At 40.3% G+C, this 22775-nt stretch overlaps 1 protein-coding gene across 5 annotated transcripts in view; it reads left to right on the top strand.

The window, feature by feature from the left end:
* Positions 1-18962, top strand: part of SSUH2 (ssu-2 homolog) — a 157719-nt gene extending 138757 nt beyond the window's left edge. For all 5 annotated transcript variants that reach the window (XM_007500146.2, XM_007500145.2, XM_056804574.1 and 2 more), the window contains 4 exons: positions 2497-2589; positions 3638-3743; positions 6702-6809; positions 18567-18962. In XM_007500146.2, the coding sequence (XP_007500208.1) occupies positions 2497-2589; positions 3638-3743; positions 6702-6809; positions 18567-18713 (454 nt within the window). In that variant the 3' untranslated portion in view covers positions 18714-18962. The remainder of the gene's footprint in view (positions 1-2496; positions 2590-3637; positions 3744-6701; positions 6810-18566) is intronic.
* The last annotated feature ends 3813 nt before the right edge of the window (positions 18963-22775 follow it).

Below are 22775 nucleotides of genomic sequence, written 5' to 3'. Positions count from 1 at the left end.
TCAGAATGGGCGCTGCAGAGGCATTCAGTGCTAGCAGCATCTGTTAGAAATAGAGATTGGAGTGTCTGGAAAGGTTATGTTAATCTTCTGCAGCACTGCCACAAAGCTGTCATCATCCTGGCCTAAGTATTCACATACTTCCTGGACTAATTTCATGTTTATAGGCACTGTTTATATTGGCAACAAAGACAAAGCAAGACTGTAAAAAGCAGCCTTTCCATCAAGCCAATGTATGTAAATTGAAGTTTAGATATTAGAATCTAAGGGTCACATAACAAATATCCCGAGGCATTATCCTCATACTCTTCAGATAAAGGGGCTCCCAAACCAGGATTCTGTCTCTTTAGTTGGTACTGAAGTTTGTGATGTATGGGTTGGAGGAGGGATTGTTTGGCCCATGATTACTTTGTAAAAGATCAGCTTCAAAAGGTTAGGGTACTACAACCTAAGCACCTTCAGATTCCTCAGCTAAACTACTTAAGTCTTCCCCCTGAATAATATAACTTCATGCCTCTTAAAACCATTTCCTTCCTTCCTTCCTTCCTTCCTTCCTTCCTTCCTTCCTTCCTTCCTTCCTTCCTTCCTTCCTTCCTTCCTTCCTTCCTTCCTTCCTTCCTTCCTTCCTTCCTTCCTTCCTTCCTTCCTTCCTTCCTTCCTTCCTTCCTTCCTTCCTTCCTTCCTTCCTTCCTTCCTTCCCACACTGACTTAGCTAGTATAAGCTTGATACAAAAAAGTGAATTAGACATGGCAATTGCTCCTATGGAGCTTATCTTAAAATTGCCTCTACAAACTTTAATAAGTATTTTTTGATTTGAATCTTTTTGCATTACACAATTTAGTATTCACCAAGTCTACATTAGTCACGGTTTCCTAAATTTTGGTCTTATTTCTTCCTGAAATTAAAAAATATCTCTTTAGACTTCTGAAAATGTTTAAGCATAGAAATTTTAAACTGGAAGAAATCTCCAAAATAATCTAGGATTTATTTATCTAAAATTTATTAAGGAATTACTGAATATCAAGTCCTGTGTAAAATGTTAAGAGTATAAATATAATAAAAAGGACAGTCCCTGTGTCAAAGAGCTTACATTGTTGATGGGGAACAGACATCAACAAAAGGAAACTAAAAAGTCAGGAGGTGGTTACCCATATGAGAGTGTGGCAACAGTCATGAGAATCAAAAAGCCTTATAAGGAATGAAGCATGACTGATCTAGACCTTTCCCCAAAATGGAAGTTCAGGAGAAAATCACCAATGGGATGAGAAGACCAGGAAAATAGACTGATGTTCTAATGTGAGAAGGTTTCAAGCAGCAGGAGAAGTTCCAGGGTGAGAGGGCAACAGAGCAAAGTCCTAGATTCAGAAGTATAAGTGGGAGGAAAACCACCAATTTACAACCTTTACAAGAATGAGTATCCCTTTTGAATACTAAAAAAGAATCACAGACTCCTTTAGAATCGTATCTGTGGTATTACTCATCCATTTATTGGGAAAATGTATGCTGAACAAGATACTGTGAATTAATCAACACTTTAAGTTATTAATAAAAATAGGATCTATGCATATTTGCAAAAATAGCAATAAAAAGTCAAATTTGATGTGGTTTGCATCTGTAAGTTAACTGTGTGCAGTGGGCTCTTTTTAAGTTTATAGTTCTCTTAACTGCCTGGGAACTTAGTAGATAAGTGACTTGATTGGCGAGACAAGCCAGTATGTAACAGAGAAAAAGACTTGAACCTAGGTCTTCAAGGATGCTGTATCAGCCTTAGAGCTGCTACAGTACTGCTACATTTATTCAGCTGACAGAAGGCATGCTTACTTATTTATGAATTTGAAGAGCCTTTGTAAAAACTCTATGATTCCTCCCACCCCCACCAAGGAGTCTATAGCTTGCAAATTGGAAGCCACTGATTTAAAAAAAATTGTTTTATCTCACTGAGGCTGGGAAAGTATAGTGGCCACATCCAGTACAATCCCAATGCTGGTTGGTTTGGAAAGTTTGACATGCTCTGTTGCTGATCTGGACTAATTTTGTCTCCCATAGAGAATACTGGTGATTCCTTTGCTTTAGGGTGCTCCCCATATTGGTGTTAGTCTATGTGCATATACCCAATTAATTTAGCTTTACTAGAAGTCAGAACTCTCAAACTCAAGTAATCCACCTGTTTCATCTTCCCCCTTAGCAGGATTATGGGTGTATGCCGCCTTAGATGACTGATCCATTTATTTTTTGCACACACATCAGTTTACTGATGAAAAAAGGTATACTTGATAGGTGATGTGGTTTCCTGTGTCTATGGCTACATGTCTAGCTGTGGCTAGTTCCACTACTGGTAGATATTTCACCTCTGGCCATGGTGCTGAATATTGCATCTAAAGAAGCACTTTGAACTGTATTATTAAGAATATGGCACTTGGTCTTGGGATATCAGAAGGGAAAAAGAAACACCATGCTCCATGTTTGTGTGACTAAGACTCTTTTTTTTCCTTCCAAAGGTGCAGCACCTGTTCAGGTAGGGGTAATAAAACCTGTGCAACATGTAAGGGAGAGAAAAAGTTATTGCACTTCATCCAGCTGGTCATCACATGGTGAGTATAAAAGGAGGAAGCTTTTGGCTATATTTTGTCAGTTCTTGAGTGTCCACCTTGCCAGCACAAAATGAAATTAAATACTACCAATAAGCTAGTTAATTTTGCCAATGTTGCTTACCAGATTAGGCAATCCACATCACAAATATCAGATTTTCCCTATCCTTATGTTACAGTTGGAAGGATCTACAAGAAATCTTCTTATCCACCCTCTTCTTCTGGGCCAGGCATGCTGTTTCTTCCATTTTATAGGGGAAGAAATTGAAGTCCAGAGAAGCTGATTTGCCCTGCTTTTAGGCATATTCAAATATTTTCTTCTTATCTCCTCAACATCTCTCCCCCCACTACTGCAGAATTCTCCTATTTGTGGCAATGTGGAACAATGGAAAAGTGTTTGGATTTAGAGTTATGGGACCTGAGTTCAAATCCAGATTTTTGCTACCCATGTAACCTTGAGTAAATCACTTAACTTTTCTTGGTCCCAATTTCCTCATTTATAAATTCGACTAAGTTGACCTTTCTGGTCCTTCTAATTCTAAATCTATAATCCTATGATTTATCCTTTTATCTTTAAAGTCTGGGGGAGAGAAGCAAGGATTGGGCAGCATGGTTATATATGTTTGAATATTTTGACTTTTTAATTCTGTTCTCTCTTCTATGATTTTCTAAACCTGAAGGTTAATTAATTAATTAATTAATCTTAAACTTCTAAATCTTAACATCAGTGCCATTGGATAAATTTCTATTAGAATAGACATATTTTTGAGAGTTTTGAGTTCTTTTTTGGCCAAAGTATTTAAGAAAGAGAAATGGTTTTAGGATAGGTGGAGTCAATGAAAGCATAGTGGAGGAATCAACAGAGTAGTTTTCAGAAAATAGCTGAAAATTAGTTTTATTTGTACAAAAACTTCAATGTAATAAAATTATTTATTTTTATATTTAAATCTGATGGTTAATACATTCTATATTCTTCTAAAATGTTTATGATATCTTAGGTCTAGATCATATATCCGGTAATAACCACCAGGCTTTTGTTCTCCTCTTCCAGGAAAAACAGCCTATTTGAGTTTGTCACTGAGCACCATATGAACTTTCCAGAGGAGTTGTTGGCTAAAGTCAGAGGAGAAAATATATTTAAGGATGAAAATGTTATGGTGAGAGACATAAGGAAGGAAAGCAAAGTATCTTTTCAACCTACATTTCTATTGCACCCGATTTTTCTCCTTTGAAATTGGACTTCTTGCTGCTCATACACATGCCATTCCATGCTCCAATTCTGTGCTTTTCCCTGATTGTCCCCCATGTCTGGGAAGTTCTTTTTCATCTTCTGTACCTCCTGGATTCCATGGCTTTCCTAAGGATTCGCCTAGATCTCGCCTTTTGCAACAACTCTTTCTTGGTCCTTTCCATTGCTAGTGTCTTCCATCTGAAATCACTTCCTGTTTACACCGTGCATATCTTGCATGTACCTCACTGTTGGCATATGGCTTCCTCCATTAGAATGTGAGCTCCTGGAGGGCAGGGATGATATTTTCAACCTTTCTTTCTATTCCCAGAGCTGAGCAAGAACCTGACATATAGCAAGTGCTTAAAAATATTTCTTTGATTAAATAACTGAATGAAAATGTGACCTTGTACAAGGAAATGGAGAAGAATCATGGGAGAAATTGTTTTGGTTGAGTGAAGAAGTAGGAATTCCTTCTGGCTTTTCAGAATCTTTCAAAGGGAGAGAAAACTAACACACAGAGCCAACTCTTGGACAAATAGTGAAGATTGAAAGATTGCTCTGTCTTTCTCCTTTCCGAAGTTTCCCCTATTTTTATTGCCTACTGTCTGTCTTCATTACCCAGTACTTTCCAGCTGCCTGGGTCCCTCCAGTCAAGGAAGAATTTCATTGCACAGCCCAGTCATTCTGAGGAATTAGTGATTTAGTGTGCTTCTCTTCTTAGGCACTTTTATATTTCTCTCTTTTTCTCTTTTACATCCTTGCCTTCTGTTTTATAATCTATAGTAGGTATTAGTAAGGACAAGGCAATTTGTCAAGTGTGTTGATCAGGAACACAAAGCTAGGAAGTGTTTGAGGTCAGATTTGAACCCAGGACTTCTCATCTCTAAGTCTGGCTCTCTATCCACTGAGTTACCTAATTGCCCCCAAATTTATACTTCTAAAGAGGAGATCAAGAAGCAGCATTTGTATCAAACAAAGAGTTTTGACATAAAGGCAACACAGTGCCATGAATAGACTGTACTTACAATCAGGTATCCCTGGGTTGGAATTCGACCTCATATACTTGCTATCTGTGTGAAGCAGGACAAGTCAATTAACCTATTTCAGATTCAGTTTGTCATCTGAAAAATGGGGATAATAATTAGCGCCTTCTTCACTGAATTGTCATGAGAATTACGCAAGATAATAATAGCTAACATTTACATAACAGTTTAAAGTTGGCAGAGCACATATATGTATATATAATACATATATTTATAGATATAATACTTATGATTTCACTAAGGATCTTATAACATAAATTTTCATTTGAGAAAATGTGTTCCCAGTTCTTTGCTCATTTTGAAGCCCTATACAAATGCCAGCTATTTTTCTATGCATTTTATCTCTTGATACAGCAGTCATAGAATGTGGATAATGCTGAGATTTTCCTAAAGACAGCATGGGGTAGAGGCAGGAACCCTGGGCTTGTCAGATGTGGGTTATAGAGATAGCTGACCTTGACTCTAGTATCAGTATCCCTTAACTCTAGGTTTCTCATCTGTAAAGCAAGAATAATGATGTTTTCTGTGCCTACCTCACAGGAGTATTGTGAACCAACGAGGCCAAAACTTCCTTATAACCCTAAATCTCTTTAGAAATTTGAATTATCCCCCCAATCACAGATGTAGAAACCACGTCTCAAAGAGGATTCTATGGGGAGAACAATCCTTAACCCAAAGCAATGTCAAGCATTGAAGGGAGAGCTTTTATTTTGTTTTTGTTTTGGGGGAAATGTAGGGGACTTCTAGTGCTCTTTACTTTGATCACTTAGACGACCACCCATTCTTCTAAGGCCAGTGTTGCTTATATAGGCCCATACCAGCTCAGCTAAAGGGATTTTATATGAAGAGGAAAAGGTCAGAGGGAAATAGTATTAACAGTTCCCTTTATGATTTACAAAGAATGAACCTCAAAACAATCTAATGAGAACCTAGATATTATCTCAATTTTGTAAACTGAGACTGGTACCTGGTACTTTGAGGGCCAGAAGTTTAATGCTATTAGGTGAGAGGTCTAGGACTTGAGTCTGGGTCTTCCAACTCAAATGTCCATCACACCCTTCAGCCCAGAAGAATAGAACTATTCTGAAATATAGTCCCAACACATGGGCGTTTTTACCAATCTGGGTGCAAGAGCCACTTCTTCCACCATTTTACAAACCTTAATGTTCATTATGGTTATTGTGGTTCTCTTCTTTCTCATTTTTGTTTTTCTTATAATTGTCAATCTTTTTGTTCTTGTTCCCTTTCTTGTTCTTGTTCTTCTCCTCCTCTTTCTCTTTTTCCTCCTTATTCTCTTCCTTCATAAATTCTTGGGAACTGTTTGCTATATGGTCCAATGTTGGTAACTTGGAGAATAGTTGAGAAGACCATTCTTTAACACAAAAAGAACAGATTAGATTGGGCAGATTCTATAGCATTAAGGACTGTGAATCACAGAATCAAAGAATTTTAGCATTAAAAAGTACCTCAGTAGTTATCTACTCCCCTTCTTTTCTGAAAGGACTACTTCTAATAACATATCTAAAATAGTCATTTAGCCTTCTTTTGAAGACTTCTGCTGAACTAGATCCCACTATCTTTGGAGGCAGCCCATTTAACATTGGGATTGTTCTAATTGTTAGGAAGTCTTTTTTTCCTTTCTCAAATAAAGACTAACTTTACCTTCATTGCTCCTGGTTTTTCCCTTTGGGGCAAAACAAAGCAAGTCTAAGTGCTATTTGAAATAATTACCTTTTGAGTACTTGAAGAATTTTAACCTTCCTGCCCCAAATCAAAGAATCTAAGGACATGAATCTTATGAATTTGTTTTCTTTTATTTATTGCTTATTTTTCTTTTTTAGGTATATCCTATTGTTGACTTCCCCAAGCAGGAGATCTCTTTAGCTTCCCAGAGAGGCATCGCTGAGCACAGTACTGCTTTGGCTGGAAGGTCTCGTGTTCTTCAGCAGGTCAGTGGAAAGGCATTGGGTGGTAGATTATAGGGAGACACTGATTCTGAGCTGAGGGGCTGCCACATTTTGATACTCTGTGGGAGAATCTTACTTAAGAAGCATGATGGTATGTAATGAAGGCCACTAAATGGAACATAAGGATGCCTGCAGGTGCAAATTAACTTGGAAAACCTTATATTAACATTATACATGCTTATTGTATTTTTATTTATTTTGGTTATATTTTTCCAAAGCACTGTAATCTGGTTAAGGCCACACTTGAGAATGTTGTGGCCCATAGATTGTCTGCTTCACATCTCTGATAAAATGGAAGGAACATTGAACTGAGAGTTAGAAGATTTGGGTTGGATGATCTTTAAGGTTCTTTCTGTCTCTGATGATTCAGGAGAGGCATATGTCCCATTAATAGAAAATAATATAATTAATAAAATTAATTAAAAAAATAATCCCATCTGAGACTCATAGAGGTTAAGTGACTTGCCTAGGATCACACAGTAGCAAAGTCAAGACAAAACCCCAGGTCTCTTGTCTTTTGATATTAGACTCTTTCCATTGTTCCATTTCCCAATTTCAACCAGTGTAGTTAATTAACTGAAGTACATTGAACTACATTGGGCAGGAGCTAGAATGACATAGTAATAAAAAAAACCATCTAGAATCAAGTAGATGGTGTGTAAGTCCTACCTCTGGCATATACTGGCTGTGTAATCTTGGGAAAGCCACTTAAATTCTTGGGGCCTTAAGAAACATTCTAAGGCAGTAGATCATAGATAGAATGGCTGGGAATCTGAATTGGTAGAGGGATTTTTGCCTTTGGGAAACAGGAGATGGTGCATTGGGTGTGAGGAGCAGGCAAGAAAGCCCACTGTGGTTTTCCTCCTAACTGCATTTCTTCTTATCCCCATTTCTTGAGCTCTTTACACAGAAGGTTTTTTTGCAACAATCTTTAGACAGATAATGATTGGGTGGAGGGACTGGAATGCATCTCTAGGAAAAGGGCAATCTTAGGAAGGGCCATACAGTTAACTTCAAGTTGTGTCATGGAAGAGAGATTGGATTTTTTTTTCTGCTTGGCTCCAAAGGATAGAACTAGGGGAATTTATAAAGAGGTGATTTAGTCCGCTCAAGTCATGAGGCTTGTTAATAAGCACTTATTTAATTCTTGCTGTGTTCCAGGCACAGTGCTTAGCATTGTGAATACCAATAAGAGCAGAAGGAAAGACAGAAGCTCACGTCCTAATGGGGAGAACGACATATAAAAAGAATCCGAGAAGTAGGGAAGGGAGCCAGTGGGAAGAATGGAAAAGAAATCTAGGGGACCTAGGAATGGAGCATGGCAAAGAAAGAATGAGCTGACCTACATGGCTAGCCTGGGCACTTTCCTTAAAAGAGGAAATCAAAGGAAGGGGTCTCAAGGATGCCCGTGTGTGAGGACCAGGATCCGAGGGAACTTCCAGTGTGAGAAGCTGGTAGTTATAAAGTGAATTTCCAGAGTGAAAAGGTAGCTGTGGCTTGGGGTGGTTCATTGTAAGGTGGTGGGGAACCTAATAATTACAGAAATCCCCAAATAGAATGCATTGCCTTGAGTGATAGAGAGTCTCCTCATCGTTGGAGACATTCTGGCAAATCCTGCACGACTGTTTCTCTCTTATGGTTGTAAAGGGGAGCACCTTTCACTTATGGGTTAGATTTAGGAATGTTCTGGTAAATATTTAACAATCGGCTGGGGGGGGGAGGCAAGGTGTATATATGATACGGACTGAAGTTTAATCTGCATTAGGAGACAATCAACAAAATAATAAACAAGGCTTGGATTTGTTTGCAGATTTCTGAGCCATAGATGGCCATATTGATCACTTAACAAGCAGTCTAGAGCGAGTGCCAATTAGCTAGACTGGCATGGGGCCATGCTTGGACTGGATGGCTGCTGTGGAGTTGGCTGTCCTCCCCATCTCTGAACCTGAATGATTCAGAATTCAAGGATCTTTTCACTCCAGCATGCTATCCATTTTCTCTCTTCCTTATGACTCCTAGAGGGACGACTGGTATCCCTCAGCTACGTTATCTGATTGAAGTCTGGTTGAATTAGCTGCATTTCTTCTGCAATGCACGAGATGGCAGCAGATCCCCAGAAACCTTCAGAAAAAGCTCATGCTAGGTGAAATCCTTCCACCAGTCTACCATCCCTGGGGTGGGGAGGAGAGTGGGGGAAACTGAGCAGTTACCTAATTAGTTCCTGGTGGGCTGCATGCTCAGACTCTGGGCACCAACATGTAGCAGATACACGAAAGCAACAAATGGATGGAAGGGAACTCAATTTTTTGTTCACATGTTAATGATGATTGTATAGATCACAGGAATTCAACAGCTAGGGGAAATCTATAAGGCCATTTGGTCCAAAACATTCATTTTTATAAATCAGGAAAATGAGATTGAGAGAAGGAATGATACACATCCCAGGTCACACAACTAGTGAGTGGCAGAGGCAGGACTAGAACTCTGGTCTTCCCTCTTTTCTCTGACACCACAAAGGGCCAGGGGAGCTCGTTGAGAAGTTCAATTGTTTATTTGGTTTTGTAAGGAAGATTTAGTTTGGTCTCAGCTTTTAACAGCTGTGTGTTGGGCTTCCCAAGGACTTGAAATTTCAGGGAAGAATTTACATTTGCTTGGTCCTTGATTACAGTTATATCTAATAGAGTGGAAAGAAAAGAAAGGGTAATGCCACAGCGCTCAAATTTGTGCCAGTGCAGCTCTCTACTTGTATAACTATCAGTATGTAAATCACTTAATTGCTTTTAACTCTCAGTTTCCTCCTCTGTAAAAGAGAAGGTTAGGCTTGATGATCTATCCCTAAGGTCCCTGTGATCTTACTGGTATTAAGGAAAGCCTCAGAGCAGTAGGAGAGGAAAAGCCTTTCAAGACATTCACAAGAATAAAATGTCCCTAAAATCCTTTGACCCTAAGAAAAAAAGAAATCAGAGGCTTGGGGATTCTAATGGGAGGCATGATGGAATCCTGTCTCGCTATGTAATCATTATCAGTGACTAAGAGGTTTCTGTTCTACCCAGAGAAGGATCATGGTATAAGAATTTATTTTTCATCTACTGTATTAATTCCTGTGTATTAGAGAGAATTCCTGTGCATTCCTCTGAGATCTGGGTCAGAGATACCATCTAATCTGCTACTTCATGCATTTTCTTTGTCCTTGGGAATCCAAAGGAATATCTTTGTTTTTAACAGAATTTGTTTAATAAGGGAACAAGGGCTCTTTTCCTTTGTGCTTTCCCATAAGTTAGATATAGGGAGGGGTGGATAGGTAGATGGAAGACCTCTTAATTAGCTATCACCAGTTAATGATGTTTTGGGATGGTCAAAGGAGGGGCTAATTATGAGCTCCTAAAAATCTATTTATTTAGTAGTTTGACCCGGCTCTGGGGATCCCCTGGTTCCAAGAGAGCCATAGAGACCTATATTACTTTATTGGTTAAGATGCTGGCCTATCCATTAAACTTGATATAATCAATACGCTTATATTCTTACCCAGAAATCAGTCTCTCAAGATCATTTTAATCATAACAATGACAAAAGTAGAGAATACACTGGAATGAGTGGTTAGAAGCCCTGAGTTCTAATTTCAGGCCAGATCACACTTAGCTGTGTGACCTTTATGAAGTGAGTTGGTCTTTCTGATCTCTCTTTCTTCATCTTTGAAGCAGAAGGGGTTAAGTCGATGATCTCTGAAGCTGAAAGATTAGATTTGGGTATGTGGACCCTAGAACTAGAAAGGAAGAGCTATGGATGAGTTGCAGGAGAGCTTTAAGCTAAAATCTCTGGACAGGTTGCAGAGACTCCAATAATGAGCTTGAAAACAAAAAGAGAAATTTATGTATTTGGGAGCAATGTTGAAAGGTTGGGAGATCGGTGCAAGAGTGGACGCTGCCTCTTAGAGCAGACGGGTTCTGGGCTTCTTATACTTTTTTAGACAACAGAGGCCACATGACCAGGGATGGGGAGGTGGGATGAGATTAGGCAGAAGTGGGGGATGTTTGTCACCTGACCAGGTGATGTTTTGTGTCCCGAAGACACAAAGGGGTGACCTGGAATAGTTTAGGGGATGAGTAGATGTCCTAGATACAGTCTGATACTATCAGAGTATAACTGGGAGATGTAGATCTGTGTCCATCTCAAAATCTAGGGGAGAATCCAAGGGGGCTATCTCTCTCAGGACTCTTTCCTTATCATGGGTCTCTGATGCTCAAGTCACCTTTTCCTTAGCACTACAAGAATGCAAGGAAGGAAAGGAATTTCCTGCTTTCCTTTGACCTGGAACACTTCTGGGATTTGGGGTGTCCAAAGGAAACCTGGGATCCCATGTCAGTAACCACAAATTGAGGCTCGACATCTGGAAAAACTCATGACGAATGAAAATTATTCATACAATGCAATGGGCTACTTTGGGATGCCCATTACTCAATGGGTGTCTTGTGCCGAGAGCAGGTTCTTTTTCAAGTACAGATTGGATTTGCTGGTCACCAAATGGAGTTGTGGAACTGTGGAATTCCATGACTCTTTTCCTTCCAGAATTCCCATTGGAACTGATGTTTATAAGGAGTTGGAGATTCTTTGGGAGACAGGGGTTAGAGGGGGGTCCTGGAGCTTCTTTTCCCTCAAGAAGATTGGGCAAATTCAGCTTTAATGGAAGCTTGGATGCTAGGTACAAGAGTGAGTGTGTGTGTGTGTGTGTGTGTGTGTGTGTGTGTGTGTGTGTGTGTGTGTGTGTTAGAATCATAGAATTAGAGTCCAACTCTCTCATTTGATGGATGAGCAAACATAGTCACAGAGAGTAGGTCCTATAGCTAGTTTGTAATAGAGCCCAGGACAGTACTGATCCCTAGGTAGAGTTTTTCCTACTATATCACTATACCCTTCTTATATATTATCAACCATTTGAAAATCCTCATGTCCAAAGGCAGAGGTTAGTGGGAGGAGGGAGGAAAGCATTTATTAAGTGCTGACTAGATTCTAGGCACTGTGCTATCTCATTTGATGCTTCCAACAATCCTGAGAGATTTGTGCTATTATTATTATTATTCCCATTTTATAAGTGAGGAAACTGAGGTTAAGTGTCACGTTGCTGGTTAAGCAGCTGAGGTAAAATCTGAATTCAAGTCTTCCTGACTCCATGACCAGTGCTCAGTCTACTACACTATTTCACTGCATCATATGGGTAAAAGGGAAGACAAGCCTATATATAGGCTTCTATAAACATAAGACATTATTTGGAAAAAATAATTTGCAAGACTGGCTTTTGATTTTTTAATACACAGATCAGAAGTCATGCCAACGTGTGAAAAGGGTTAAAAAAGGAAAAGAATGGTCAGTCATCAGCATGGGGAAGGGGACACTTTTCAGGTACATCTGTGGGGAGGAGGGCTGTCTTTGTACAGAGAAATTGCATTATTCGGCTTTCAGGGATGACAAAGGGAGACAAAACAGGCGTCCATTGAATCGTTGGACAGCCACTTGGATGGCTTCTGAGGTAACAGGCAATCTGCCACCCTTCCTGGAGCTTTGAGCCAAGCTCAGAGGAGGGGATGTGTCACTGTGATCTCCCTTTATGTCCAATAGAGAACAACTTTTGTGTTTTAAAAAGCAGGGCTTACAAAATCCTTGTCTCTATAACTCCGGCCCTCTCAATGGCTTTGAAAAAGACCTTTCTTCTCTTGTCTTTCAGCTTCCACCTCAACAGTGCCCTGCAGGCTTAGAGGCATGAGTGGGAGCTCTGGGCACCCTTGAGCCCAAATTTTCAGAACCCTTTTTAACCACTATAGAAGGCAAAATAAATTGTTCTCCATGAGAAAAAGACTCCTTCCTTAGAACAGAGTCTGTACCATGCCTGAGAGAAACCTTTGAGGTAATCTGCTCCAAACCACTCATTTTATAGAAGAGGAAGTTGAGGCCATGGCAAGAAAGTCATGCCAGGTCACCCAGTGAGTGCATAGCAGTGGCAGCACTTGATCTCCAGGCCTCTAGGTTCTTTCTGCTGTTGCCAACCATAAAGGGCAAGGGGGATTGGAATCAGAAAACCTGGGTTTCTGCTGACCACTGGTTTTATAAGTCAGAGAGGGATTTCTTCAGATATGGATTATAAGATCATAGGCTTAAAGCTAGACACAACTGCAGGGGCCATTTAGTCTAACCTCCCCATTTTAAAGCTGAGAAAACTGAGGCCGAGGATTGGTCAGGTCCCATCAGAAGGAAGTATCAGAGGTAGGATCTGATCTGAACCCATCTCTTCTGATGCCAAAATCAGTTTTCCTTCCATGGTTGCAGGTTGCTGCTATTTTATCATGGATCAGATTATCTCTGGTCAGATGCATATTTGTGTATGTGTGTATATGTGTGTGTGTGTGTAGAGAAATAGATATATACACAGATATAATACACAGATCTATACATATATATACACTGTATACACACAATACATACATTCTTTTTCTTTTTACCATTTTCACATATTGACATATAGTCATACATCTATAGTTATACATGTGTGTATAAATGTACATAAGTGAATGCATATAGAAATATATATTTATATATATGCTTGTGTGTGTATGTGTATATACGGCAAGGACAATATATTTCCTTGTCCCGAACTTTAGATAGTAATTCACATCTTTATGGTTCTGCCTTTTATGGGTTAATTCCTCATCCCAAGCCCAATGGGTGATTATTTCCATATTAAACATAAAGAGTGCATCTTGGTTTAGTCTTATGATTTTTAAAAATTGCATGTAGAAACAATTTTTGACAATTGTTTTCTGCCTTTTTGCCATTCAGATTCTCTCCTCCTTCCTCCCTGAGGCGGTAAATAGTCTGATATAGATTAGAGCAGTGCTTTCATGTAATACATATTTCCATATTTGAGGAATATGGCATGACCGAAGACAATAAAAAACTCAAGAAAGGAATAAAGTGAAAGATGGGCATGCTTTGATCTGCAATCAGATTCCAACAGTTGACAGGAAGTGTCTCATTATCCCCATTTTACAAACATACAACTTGAGTTTCCGAGAGGTTTGGGATTTGCCCAGGATCTTGCAGCCAGTAAAAAGCAGGACCTGGGACGGAATCCCATTCTCTTGACTCCAATTCTGAAACCCTTTTCTCTCTCCCCTTCTGCCTCTCCAGTTCTTCACTTCCAGCTGCTGACTAGACGTTTCTACTTGGCTCTCCTGAAATCATCTCAAACATAATATGCACAAAAGCAAACTTGTACAGTGAACTTCCCAGTCATCACCTTAACATCATCTTTGGTCATTTTCTCTCCCTTGATTCTCATGTCTAATCAGGAGTCAATTCTGGTCTATCTCATGTTTCCCTCAGAGCAGTGCTGGCATCCATGGTCTCATCTCCATTTCTACTCCTACCATCCCCTCTCAGAGTAGACCATAATGGCTTCTGAGGTTCTTTCCACTTAGATGATCTCATTCTTGAATTCTTGGACTGATTCTTACTAGCTGTATTACCTTAGACAAGTCACATAACCTTTCTAAGCTTTGCTTTCCTCATTTCAAATGAGGATACCCCGTAGTATCCCACAGGGTGGTCATAAGGAACATTCTCTCTATACTCATAAGTGCTATGTAAATATAACTTGCTATTATCATTCCTTATGCCTTCCCACTTATTAATAAATATTTGAGTGGCATTTCTACCAGTGGAGAGAAAAAATAGTTATTCCTGTTTCCTGGCTAGGAAACTATGGCTAGGCTAAGAGAATCCAAACATCTGCTTGGCTCTTGAACATTTGAGTATTACTAGTTCTGGATTCCCATGGAAACCAAACAAAATGATGGTGTAGAGCCAAGTTTATTAGCCCTTAATAGTCTCTCTCCCTAGCTCTGACTTGATTTTGCTTTCCATTAGTCTGTGTCTTTAGCTCTGACTCCATTTTGCTTTTTTTTGGGGGGGGGGTCCTTTCTTCCAATAGATTATGAATAATTAAACTCAATAGTATAACACTGTGATATTTTAGCAAGTGGATACCTTTCTTAAAATTTTAAGGATTTAGTGAAGTGGTATGATATGTAATTATAGAGCTTTCTGGAATTGACTTTTGATATTTAATATAGAAGCAAGAAATTGAGCCAGTCTGAATCAGCAGTGAAAGTGGAAGTATATGGATAGACATTCTCATCCAGATAGCCTTGGAGGATATTGATATCCCTTGACAAATTAGCAGGATGTGAATGGAAAGGAATAATCAGGGTGGTCTCTTGATAATCTTTCAGGCTCCAAACTTTTCAGGGACCGCATGAGTAACAGCTAATGTTTAGAATGATAGCTAACACTTGTATAGCATTTCCTGTGTGCTAGACACTGTGCTAAGTGTTTTACAGCTTATGAGATCTACATTTTGCTAGAGACAGAGACAAAGTGACAGAATCTTGGATTTTAATACTTGGAAGGGCCTTCAGTGGCCATCCAGTCCAACCCAAACTGGAAGAAAATTTTCAGTTAGCTCCATCCCTACTCCGCTATTCAATAAATGGTTGACTGGTTTCTACCTGAATACTTCCAGTGAAGGGGGACCTACAACTTCCCAAGGCAGCTCATTTTGCTTTCAGACAACCCTTAATTGTTAAGAAAGTTTTCCTGACATTAAATCTTAAATGGACCTCTTTCCATCTTTCACCTTTTGTTCCTGGTCTTGACCATTGGGGCTCAAACAGAATAAGTCTAATCCTTTAGCTAGTTCTCAAATGGCCTTGACTCAAGGTCCTGCATGGTCCTAGTTGCTCTACTCTGGACATCCTGCAGCTGCTTAATGCCATTCTTAAGGTGGGCTATCCAGAAGTGAACCCAATACTAGAGATGTTTTATGACCAGAATGGCATACACGGGGACCATCACCTTCTTGTTTCTTAAAAGTGCCTCTCTTTATGTGGCCTGAGATTACTTGAGCCTTTGTGGCTGCTATTTAACCTTACTGATTCATGTTTGACCATTAAATCCTCTAAAACCCTGAGATATTTTCCACATAAGCTTTTATCTCACTAGCTTCCCCTCACGGGTACCTACAAAACTGATTTTTAAATCCAACTATAACTCTACATTTTTAATGAATTTTCTTTTATTAGATTGAACCCCCACATTCTAGCTGATAGAAATCTTTTTTATATTGCAGATTGTGGCATCCAGTGTTTTAACTATTCCTCTAAGCTTGCTGTCATTTCTAAATTTGATGAGCCTGACATTTTTGCCTTTATCCAAGTCATTGATTAACATATTAACTGCATAGGGCTCAGCATGGATCCCAGAGAAACTCTCTACTGGAGATGACTCACCAAGTTGACAGTTAATGACAAGTTAATGACAACTCTTTGAGTCTAGGCATTCAACACATTCCAAATCCATTTAATTATATGATTGTCTAGTTCACACTTCTTCATCTTCTCTTTAATAATAGTATGAGATACTTTATCAAATGCTTTGCTAAAATCTACCTAAATTATTTCCATAGCATCCCCCAATGTACTATTTTAGTAACTTTATCAAGAAAAGGAAGTAAAGATAATCTCACATGACTTATTCTTGATGAGGCCATCCTAGATCCTTGTACTCATTGTTTCCTTTTCTAGATGCTCACCAACCATTTCTTTAATTATACATTCTAGAATTTTTCTTGATAATTTAAAATAAACTCACTGACCTATACTCTGCATATTCTTTATTCCTTAAAAACAAAGAGTTTGAGTTATTTGCCTTTCCCTTAATCAGATATCTATGTAAGAATCTAAGCAAATCAATTTCCCAGACTCTTTTAGATGTTTCATGTATGGCCAAGAACTCATTGCTTCTATAGGTTCCACTTGGATCAAAAATGTAATTCCTGTTTTACTTAAGCCTTTACCTTCTATCTTAGAATCAATAGTATGTATTGCTTCCAAGGAAGAAGAGTAAAGGCTAGGCAATAGAGGGTAAGTGACTTGCCCAGAGTCATACATCTAGGAAGTGTCTAGAACCCAGAATTTCCCACTCTAGGCCTGATTCTCAATCCATTAAGCCACCTAACTGCCCTCTAATTCCTGTTTTTTTAAAAAAAATTAATTAATTTATTTACAACATAGTGATGTAATGAAAGGAACTCAGATTTGGAGTTAGGAATTTTGTTGTTCGGTCATTCAGGTGTATCTGATTTTTTGTGACCCCATGGACCATAGCTTGCCAGGCTCTTGTATCTGCCACTATCTCATAGTTTTTCAGATTCATGTTCATTACTTCCAAGGTACCATTTATCCATCTCACCCTCTGTCACCCCCTTTTCCCTTTGTCTTTAATCATTCCCAGTAACAGGGTCCTTTCCAATGAGTCCTGTATTCTCATCATGTGGCCAAAATATTTAAGTTTCAGCTTCAGTATCTAACCTTCAGTCAGAAAATATGCCTTTATGTGCACTCATTAGTTATATGACCAAGTTCAAGTCACTTAAACTCTCCAGGCCTCAGTTTCTTTGCCTGTAAAATGAAGATTCCATCATATTTACAGCACCCTTCTGACAAAATGTTGTGAGAAAAGGACTTTGTAAACCTGAAAGCACTAACTATACAATGAATTATTGTTGCTCTGATTCTTAATTATTATTTCCATATCTTCCTTTCTCATCTGAAGCCTAGAGCTTAAATCTATCACAATGGAACACATACCATCTCTGTAACTTCAGTTTCATGCTGAAAACTCCAGAACACCTGAAGACAGTGGAAAGAGTGGTGGAGACTGAGTCATGAGAGCTGCTTTCAGCTTACTGCCTGTGTGACTTGGGGGACGTCACAGTCTCCAGTAGGACTTGCTTTCTTCATCTATGAGGAATATTCTCCTCCCTGACCCTATTCCTGAAGGTCTCTGGAATTCAGCACCGTGCCCTCATATTGACACCAATTCTTTTTAACTGCTTTTTCCATGTTGTCTTCTGCCGTCAGAATAGAAACTTCTTGAGGGCAGAAACTGCCTTACTTGTATTTGTATCTTCAGGATTGAACACTATATGTTCCAGGGATATTGGGGTGGGGAAGCACCTTCAGGGCTTTCATCCTTTTGCTGTGGGCTGGCAATACCTACTCAGTGAATCAATATGCATTCAGTAAGTACCTACTATTTGATGGGCACTGTCCGAGGTACTGGAAATACAAAGGTGAAAATCCATAAGCCTGTCTCTCAATGAGCTTGCATTCTATAAACATATATAGAACAAATACATACAAAATAAACATGAGAGTCAAAAACAGTGTACTGAGGGGGTCGCTGTCTGTCGGGGGTCCATGAACTCTACCCTGAAGGAAGTGAGGCAGTCTATAAGATGGAGGTGGCGAGGAGTGCCCTCTAGGTAAGGAGGATGACCAGAGCAATGACAAGGAAGGAGGAAATGGAGCATTGTGGGTGAGGAACACAGAGAGAGCAGCAGCCCTCTTTAACTGGATATTGCAGCACAAAAAGGGGAATGACACGTGGTGGTGCTGGAAAGATAGGATGAAACCAAATTGTGAAGGATTTTCCAAGCTAATTAGGCCAGTTTTATTTTAGATGAGAAGGATAGGGAGCCACTGGAGCTGATGGAATTGAGGAATGCCATGTTTAATCTGTCTTAAAGAAAATCACTTTGGCAGCACTATAGAGGTTGTTTGGTGTGTGGGAAGCCTGGAGGCAGGGGCCAACCCTACTTAAGGCTCTTTTTGTGTTGTATTTCCTTAGCGCCAGACTGTTGAGCTGATCCCACTCACAGAAGTCCAGTATTGGTACCAAGGGAAGTCTTACCTCTATTACATCTATGGCCTGGAGAACAAGGTGTATGCAGCAGACTATCCGGAGAGATATTGCTGTGGCTGTACTATCATATGACAACTGGCCAGGACTCTTTCTGAAGAAGAAAAACAAGGGGATGAAATGCACGCCAGTCAAGGAAGAAGAGACAAGGATTAGGGTTTGAGTGCTCTGGTCCACTTTTTACAAAATGGAACATTTGGAAACCCTTGTATGTTTCATGACAAATGGTTCCTACGATTGGAATTCCCAAGTAGATACCTTGGGAACAGCAACTCAAGCACCACTGAAAGTCCAGGAATAAATACATCAACTTAATAAGGACAAGATTCTCTGCTAATAGTTTCAGTTCCTCAACACATAACAGATGCTTAACAAATGTTAGTTGATTGACTCAGCAACCATGTATTGAATACCCAATTATGGCAGCAACATGGCAACATAGGACCCTCCACTCACATTTTAAAAATATTTACTTTGTATATTTTTGCATGGAAAAGCAGTTAAGGTGTAATGGATAGAGAGTTGGTTTCCAAATCAGAAAGACCTGGGTTCAGTTCTCAACTCTGCCACATTCTGGTTGTAAAAGTGGGCAAGTCACAACTTCTCAGTGTGTACCCCCCCCCCCCACCCAAGGTGACGTTCATAGGCTAAACATGCTGATCTCCACGGATGAAGTTTCTTATCATGAGCTCTGTTTTAGGGTGACATCACAATCTCCTCTTTTTTCATAGTTACATGATTTGCTTACATGCTCTTTGATGGTATAGAAGTCCCATGAAATCACATGTTTCCTTTTTGGCTTTATATCTGTAGCCCTTCACACAGTCAGTCTTGGCGCATAGTAGAGTTTTAAAAAATGTTTGTCGAATAACTGGATTAACCAGTTAATTAACTAACTAGGTTAGGACTGGCCTTGGAATCAGGAAGACCAAGGGCTTAATCTTGCCTCTGAACGTTAGCACCTGACTGCTCTTGAACAAGTCCCTCAACTCCTCAGGACGGGTAGCTCACTAAGACAAAAGAGTTACAAATCTGCATTACTTGAAGTTATTATTTCCATATCAGGAGCAGAATGGAATAACCTGAGGCAGCTGGGTGGCTCAGTGGATGGAGAGCCATGCCTGGAAAAGAAGGTCCTGAGTTCAAAGATTGCCTCAGACACTTCCTAGCTGTGTGGCCCTGGGCAAGTCCATTAGTCCCCATTGTCTAGCCTTTACTGCTCTTCTGCCTTGGAAACCACCGATTCTAAGATGGAAGGTAAAGGTTTAAAAAAATGGAATCAATAGAGATAGTGGTTAGCTTAGACTTGGAGCCAGGGATACCTACATATGTTCAAGTCCCGTCCCTTATGTTTGCAACATGTGTGACCCTAGCCAAGTCACTTCATCTGTTAGCCTCAGTTTCCTCTGTAGTAATAGTGACAATCACAAGGATCGTTGTTAACACATTTACTATGTGCCAGGCACTGTGTTTCGCAGTTTAGAATTGTAATCTCGATTCATCTGAAAAAGGAAATCAATGGCATCTTTACTATCTACCTGCCCTGGTTGCTCTGATGTTCAAAAGACATAAGATAGGAATCATTTGGGAAGTGGACGGCCAGACGCAGAGAGGGGGGAGGCCCCTGCCTTCTTGGGGTGCAGGGGTTCTGCTGGGAAAGCTTCTGGGGTTTATCCTCTTTGTCAGCTGCTGCTAAGATCAGACCCAGGGCCTGCCCTGCAGTTGCTGCAGGCTACCGACGGAGCAAGCTTTTGACTATGGGGTCCTTCGATGGGGGCTGCTGGGAGGCCTCCAGGAGGGAACGTGTGTGAAGTGATGTGACCCGGGTTCAGTCCAACCCCCTGGAATAAGAGCCCTTTTGATACACAGTCTTCTACAAGCCGCGTCTCATTCCTCCCTATATGTGGCAGTGGCTTGGTCTGCAGGGGACAGCCCCAGGTAAGGCACTCCGGAAACCCTTTACAAAGCCCTTCCTTGATCCTTGATCTCCTTCCTGACGGCTGCTCTCTGGTCATTAACCGTCCTCGGGGATGTCTGTGGATACTGGCATGGGGGACTCTGCAGGCTGCGCAGGTCACCGGTTTAGGACTGGAAAGGAACCCAGGAAGTCACCTTGGCCAAGTCCTATTCTTTTAAAGATGGGGAGGAGGCTGAGACCAGTAGGAGAGGGTCATCAGCCGAGGCCAGGCTAGACACGAGTGGTAGAGGCAGACCTTGAACCCAAGGCCTCGAACTTCAAACCCAATGCTTTACCACAGCACCGGGCTGAGGACGCGTTTTTAGGGGGATTTCAAATAGGGAGCCATGGTATGATTTTGACTTTGTTAGAGGAAAAAGAGCTCTCTTAGTTCCTTAAATGTAAATAATTCTAGGAAGGCTGGATTATGAATTTATCAATTCTCCGACCTGGACTTTTATGGGATTTATATATAAGCATTGCTCTTGAATTCACTTGTCTCTGCTGGTAGCATTACAAGCAGAAACACAGCACGGCCTTGTGGCTCCTTTAGCTCCATGCCTGGGGCAAAAGAACTCACAGGGAGGGGCCAACTAGGACCCCCCTCTGGGGACCAAAGTAGAGGAAGCCCGGTGAAATGTTCTGAAACCATATGCTGCAACACAAAGCAGACCGGATTAGGTGTTGGAAGATCTCCGTTCCGCCAGGGTCCACGAGGTCTTAGGCTTTGCCTCCCTGGACTGGAATGGCCCCATCTACAAAATGGGAATACCGAGTCCCTGCTTCTGCCCAGCTCTTAGGGCTGGTGTGAGGCCTGAAGGATGTAATGATGGGGAGGATGCTTTGGAAGGGCATGTAGAAGGGAACACTGTGTAGGAGCTGATGGTTGCTGTGGGTCTGAGCAATGCTTGGTCTGAAGAGGGGAGAACTTTTGATGAGCTGAGTCTAAAGGAGGAATCTTTCTGCTGGGAGCAGTACTGTTTGTTATTCTCTTGGGTGAGGGGTTTGAAAGCTGGGGCTGGGGTGGATGTGGGAAAGGGGCCGGGATACCAGCATGGAGGAAGGACACAGAGGTCTCGGGATGCCCTCACAAGGCTACCCTAGATGCTGCTGATCCTAGGGGTTAGAGGGGAGGGAAGCGAGGAAGCCCCTCACTCACTGCAGTATTTTCAGTGCCCTCTAAATTCAGTTTCTTGGGATGAGACCCAGCTCCACACCCCAGTTATGCTTTTGCTGATTATTAATCTTTCACCTAACAAGTCCTGGCCTTTTCTGCTCATACAGTGAATAGGAATCCAAAAATTTAGAAGACAAAGAAGAGAATATGGAGCTATAGTAAGGTAGGATAGGTATTGATTCCTCTGAAGTAGCAAGGTGGTGAAGCAGAGAGAGTGCTAGGCATGGAGGCTGGAAGACTCATTTTTCTGAGTTCAAATCTGATCTCAAACACTTTCTAGCTGTGTGACCTTGGGCAAGTCACTTAATCCTATTTGCCTCAGTTTCTTCATCTATAAAATGAATTGGAGAAGCAAATGGATAACTACTATATTATCTTTGCCATGAAAATTCCAAATAGGGTCACAAAGAGTTGGACATGACTGAAATGACTGAGCAACAAAATTTTTGGTCCTTTTGAGTTTCAGATTGCTATCAAAGTCTGAGCTTTAAATTGGAAAGGACAATGAAACTAAAGTTATTGCTTGCCACCTCCTGGTCTGCCTCTCAGGTCCATCCTGAATACTATCTGTGATGTGTTCTCCAAATATATATATATATATATATATATATATATATATATATATATATATATATATGAGTGAAGTAATGGTAATAGACAATATGTCAGGTTTTATTGTATATGAAAACTAATGTTGGAACAAGTCAGTTAGGATGAGGGTGATGATGTCAGTGATAATTGACTATGTAATTAATCTATTAAAAAGAATCTATTAAGGCTTAGACACTATTTCAGACTTTGGGGATACAAAGACAAAAATGAATCATCTCTGACTTCAAGGAGCACTGCATTCTAACATATACTAACTACTTTAAAGTTTATTACTACTACTAACATATAGAGTACCTTAAAGTTGATAAAAACTGCCTATACAAAATGTCATTTGTTCCCCCCTACAACCTGGTGAGAGAGATACTCGTGGTATTATCATCATTTTATAGAT

The sequence above is a fragment of the Monodelphis domestica genome, chromosome 7, assembly GCF_027887165.1.
Source record: "Monodelphis domestica isolate mMonDom1 chromosome 7, mMonDom1.pri, whole genome shotgun sequence".
Taxonomy (NCBI): domain Eukaryota; kingdom Metazoa; phylum Chordata; class Mammalia; order Didelphimorphia; family Didelphidae; genus Monodelphis; species Monodelphis domestica.
Note: the sequence above shows the minus strand (reverse complement) of the source record. Positions and strands in the feature narration are given on the sequence as shown.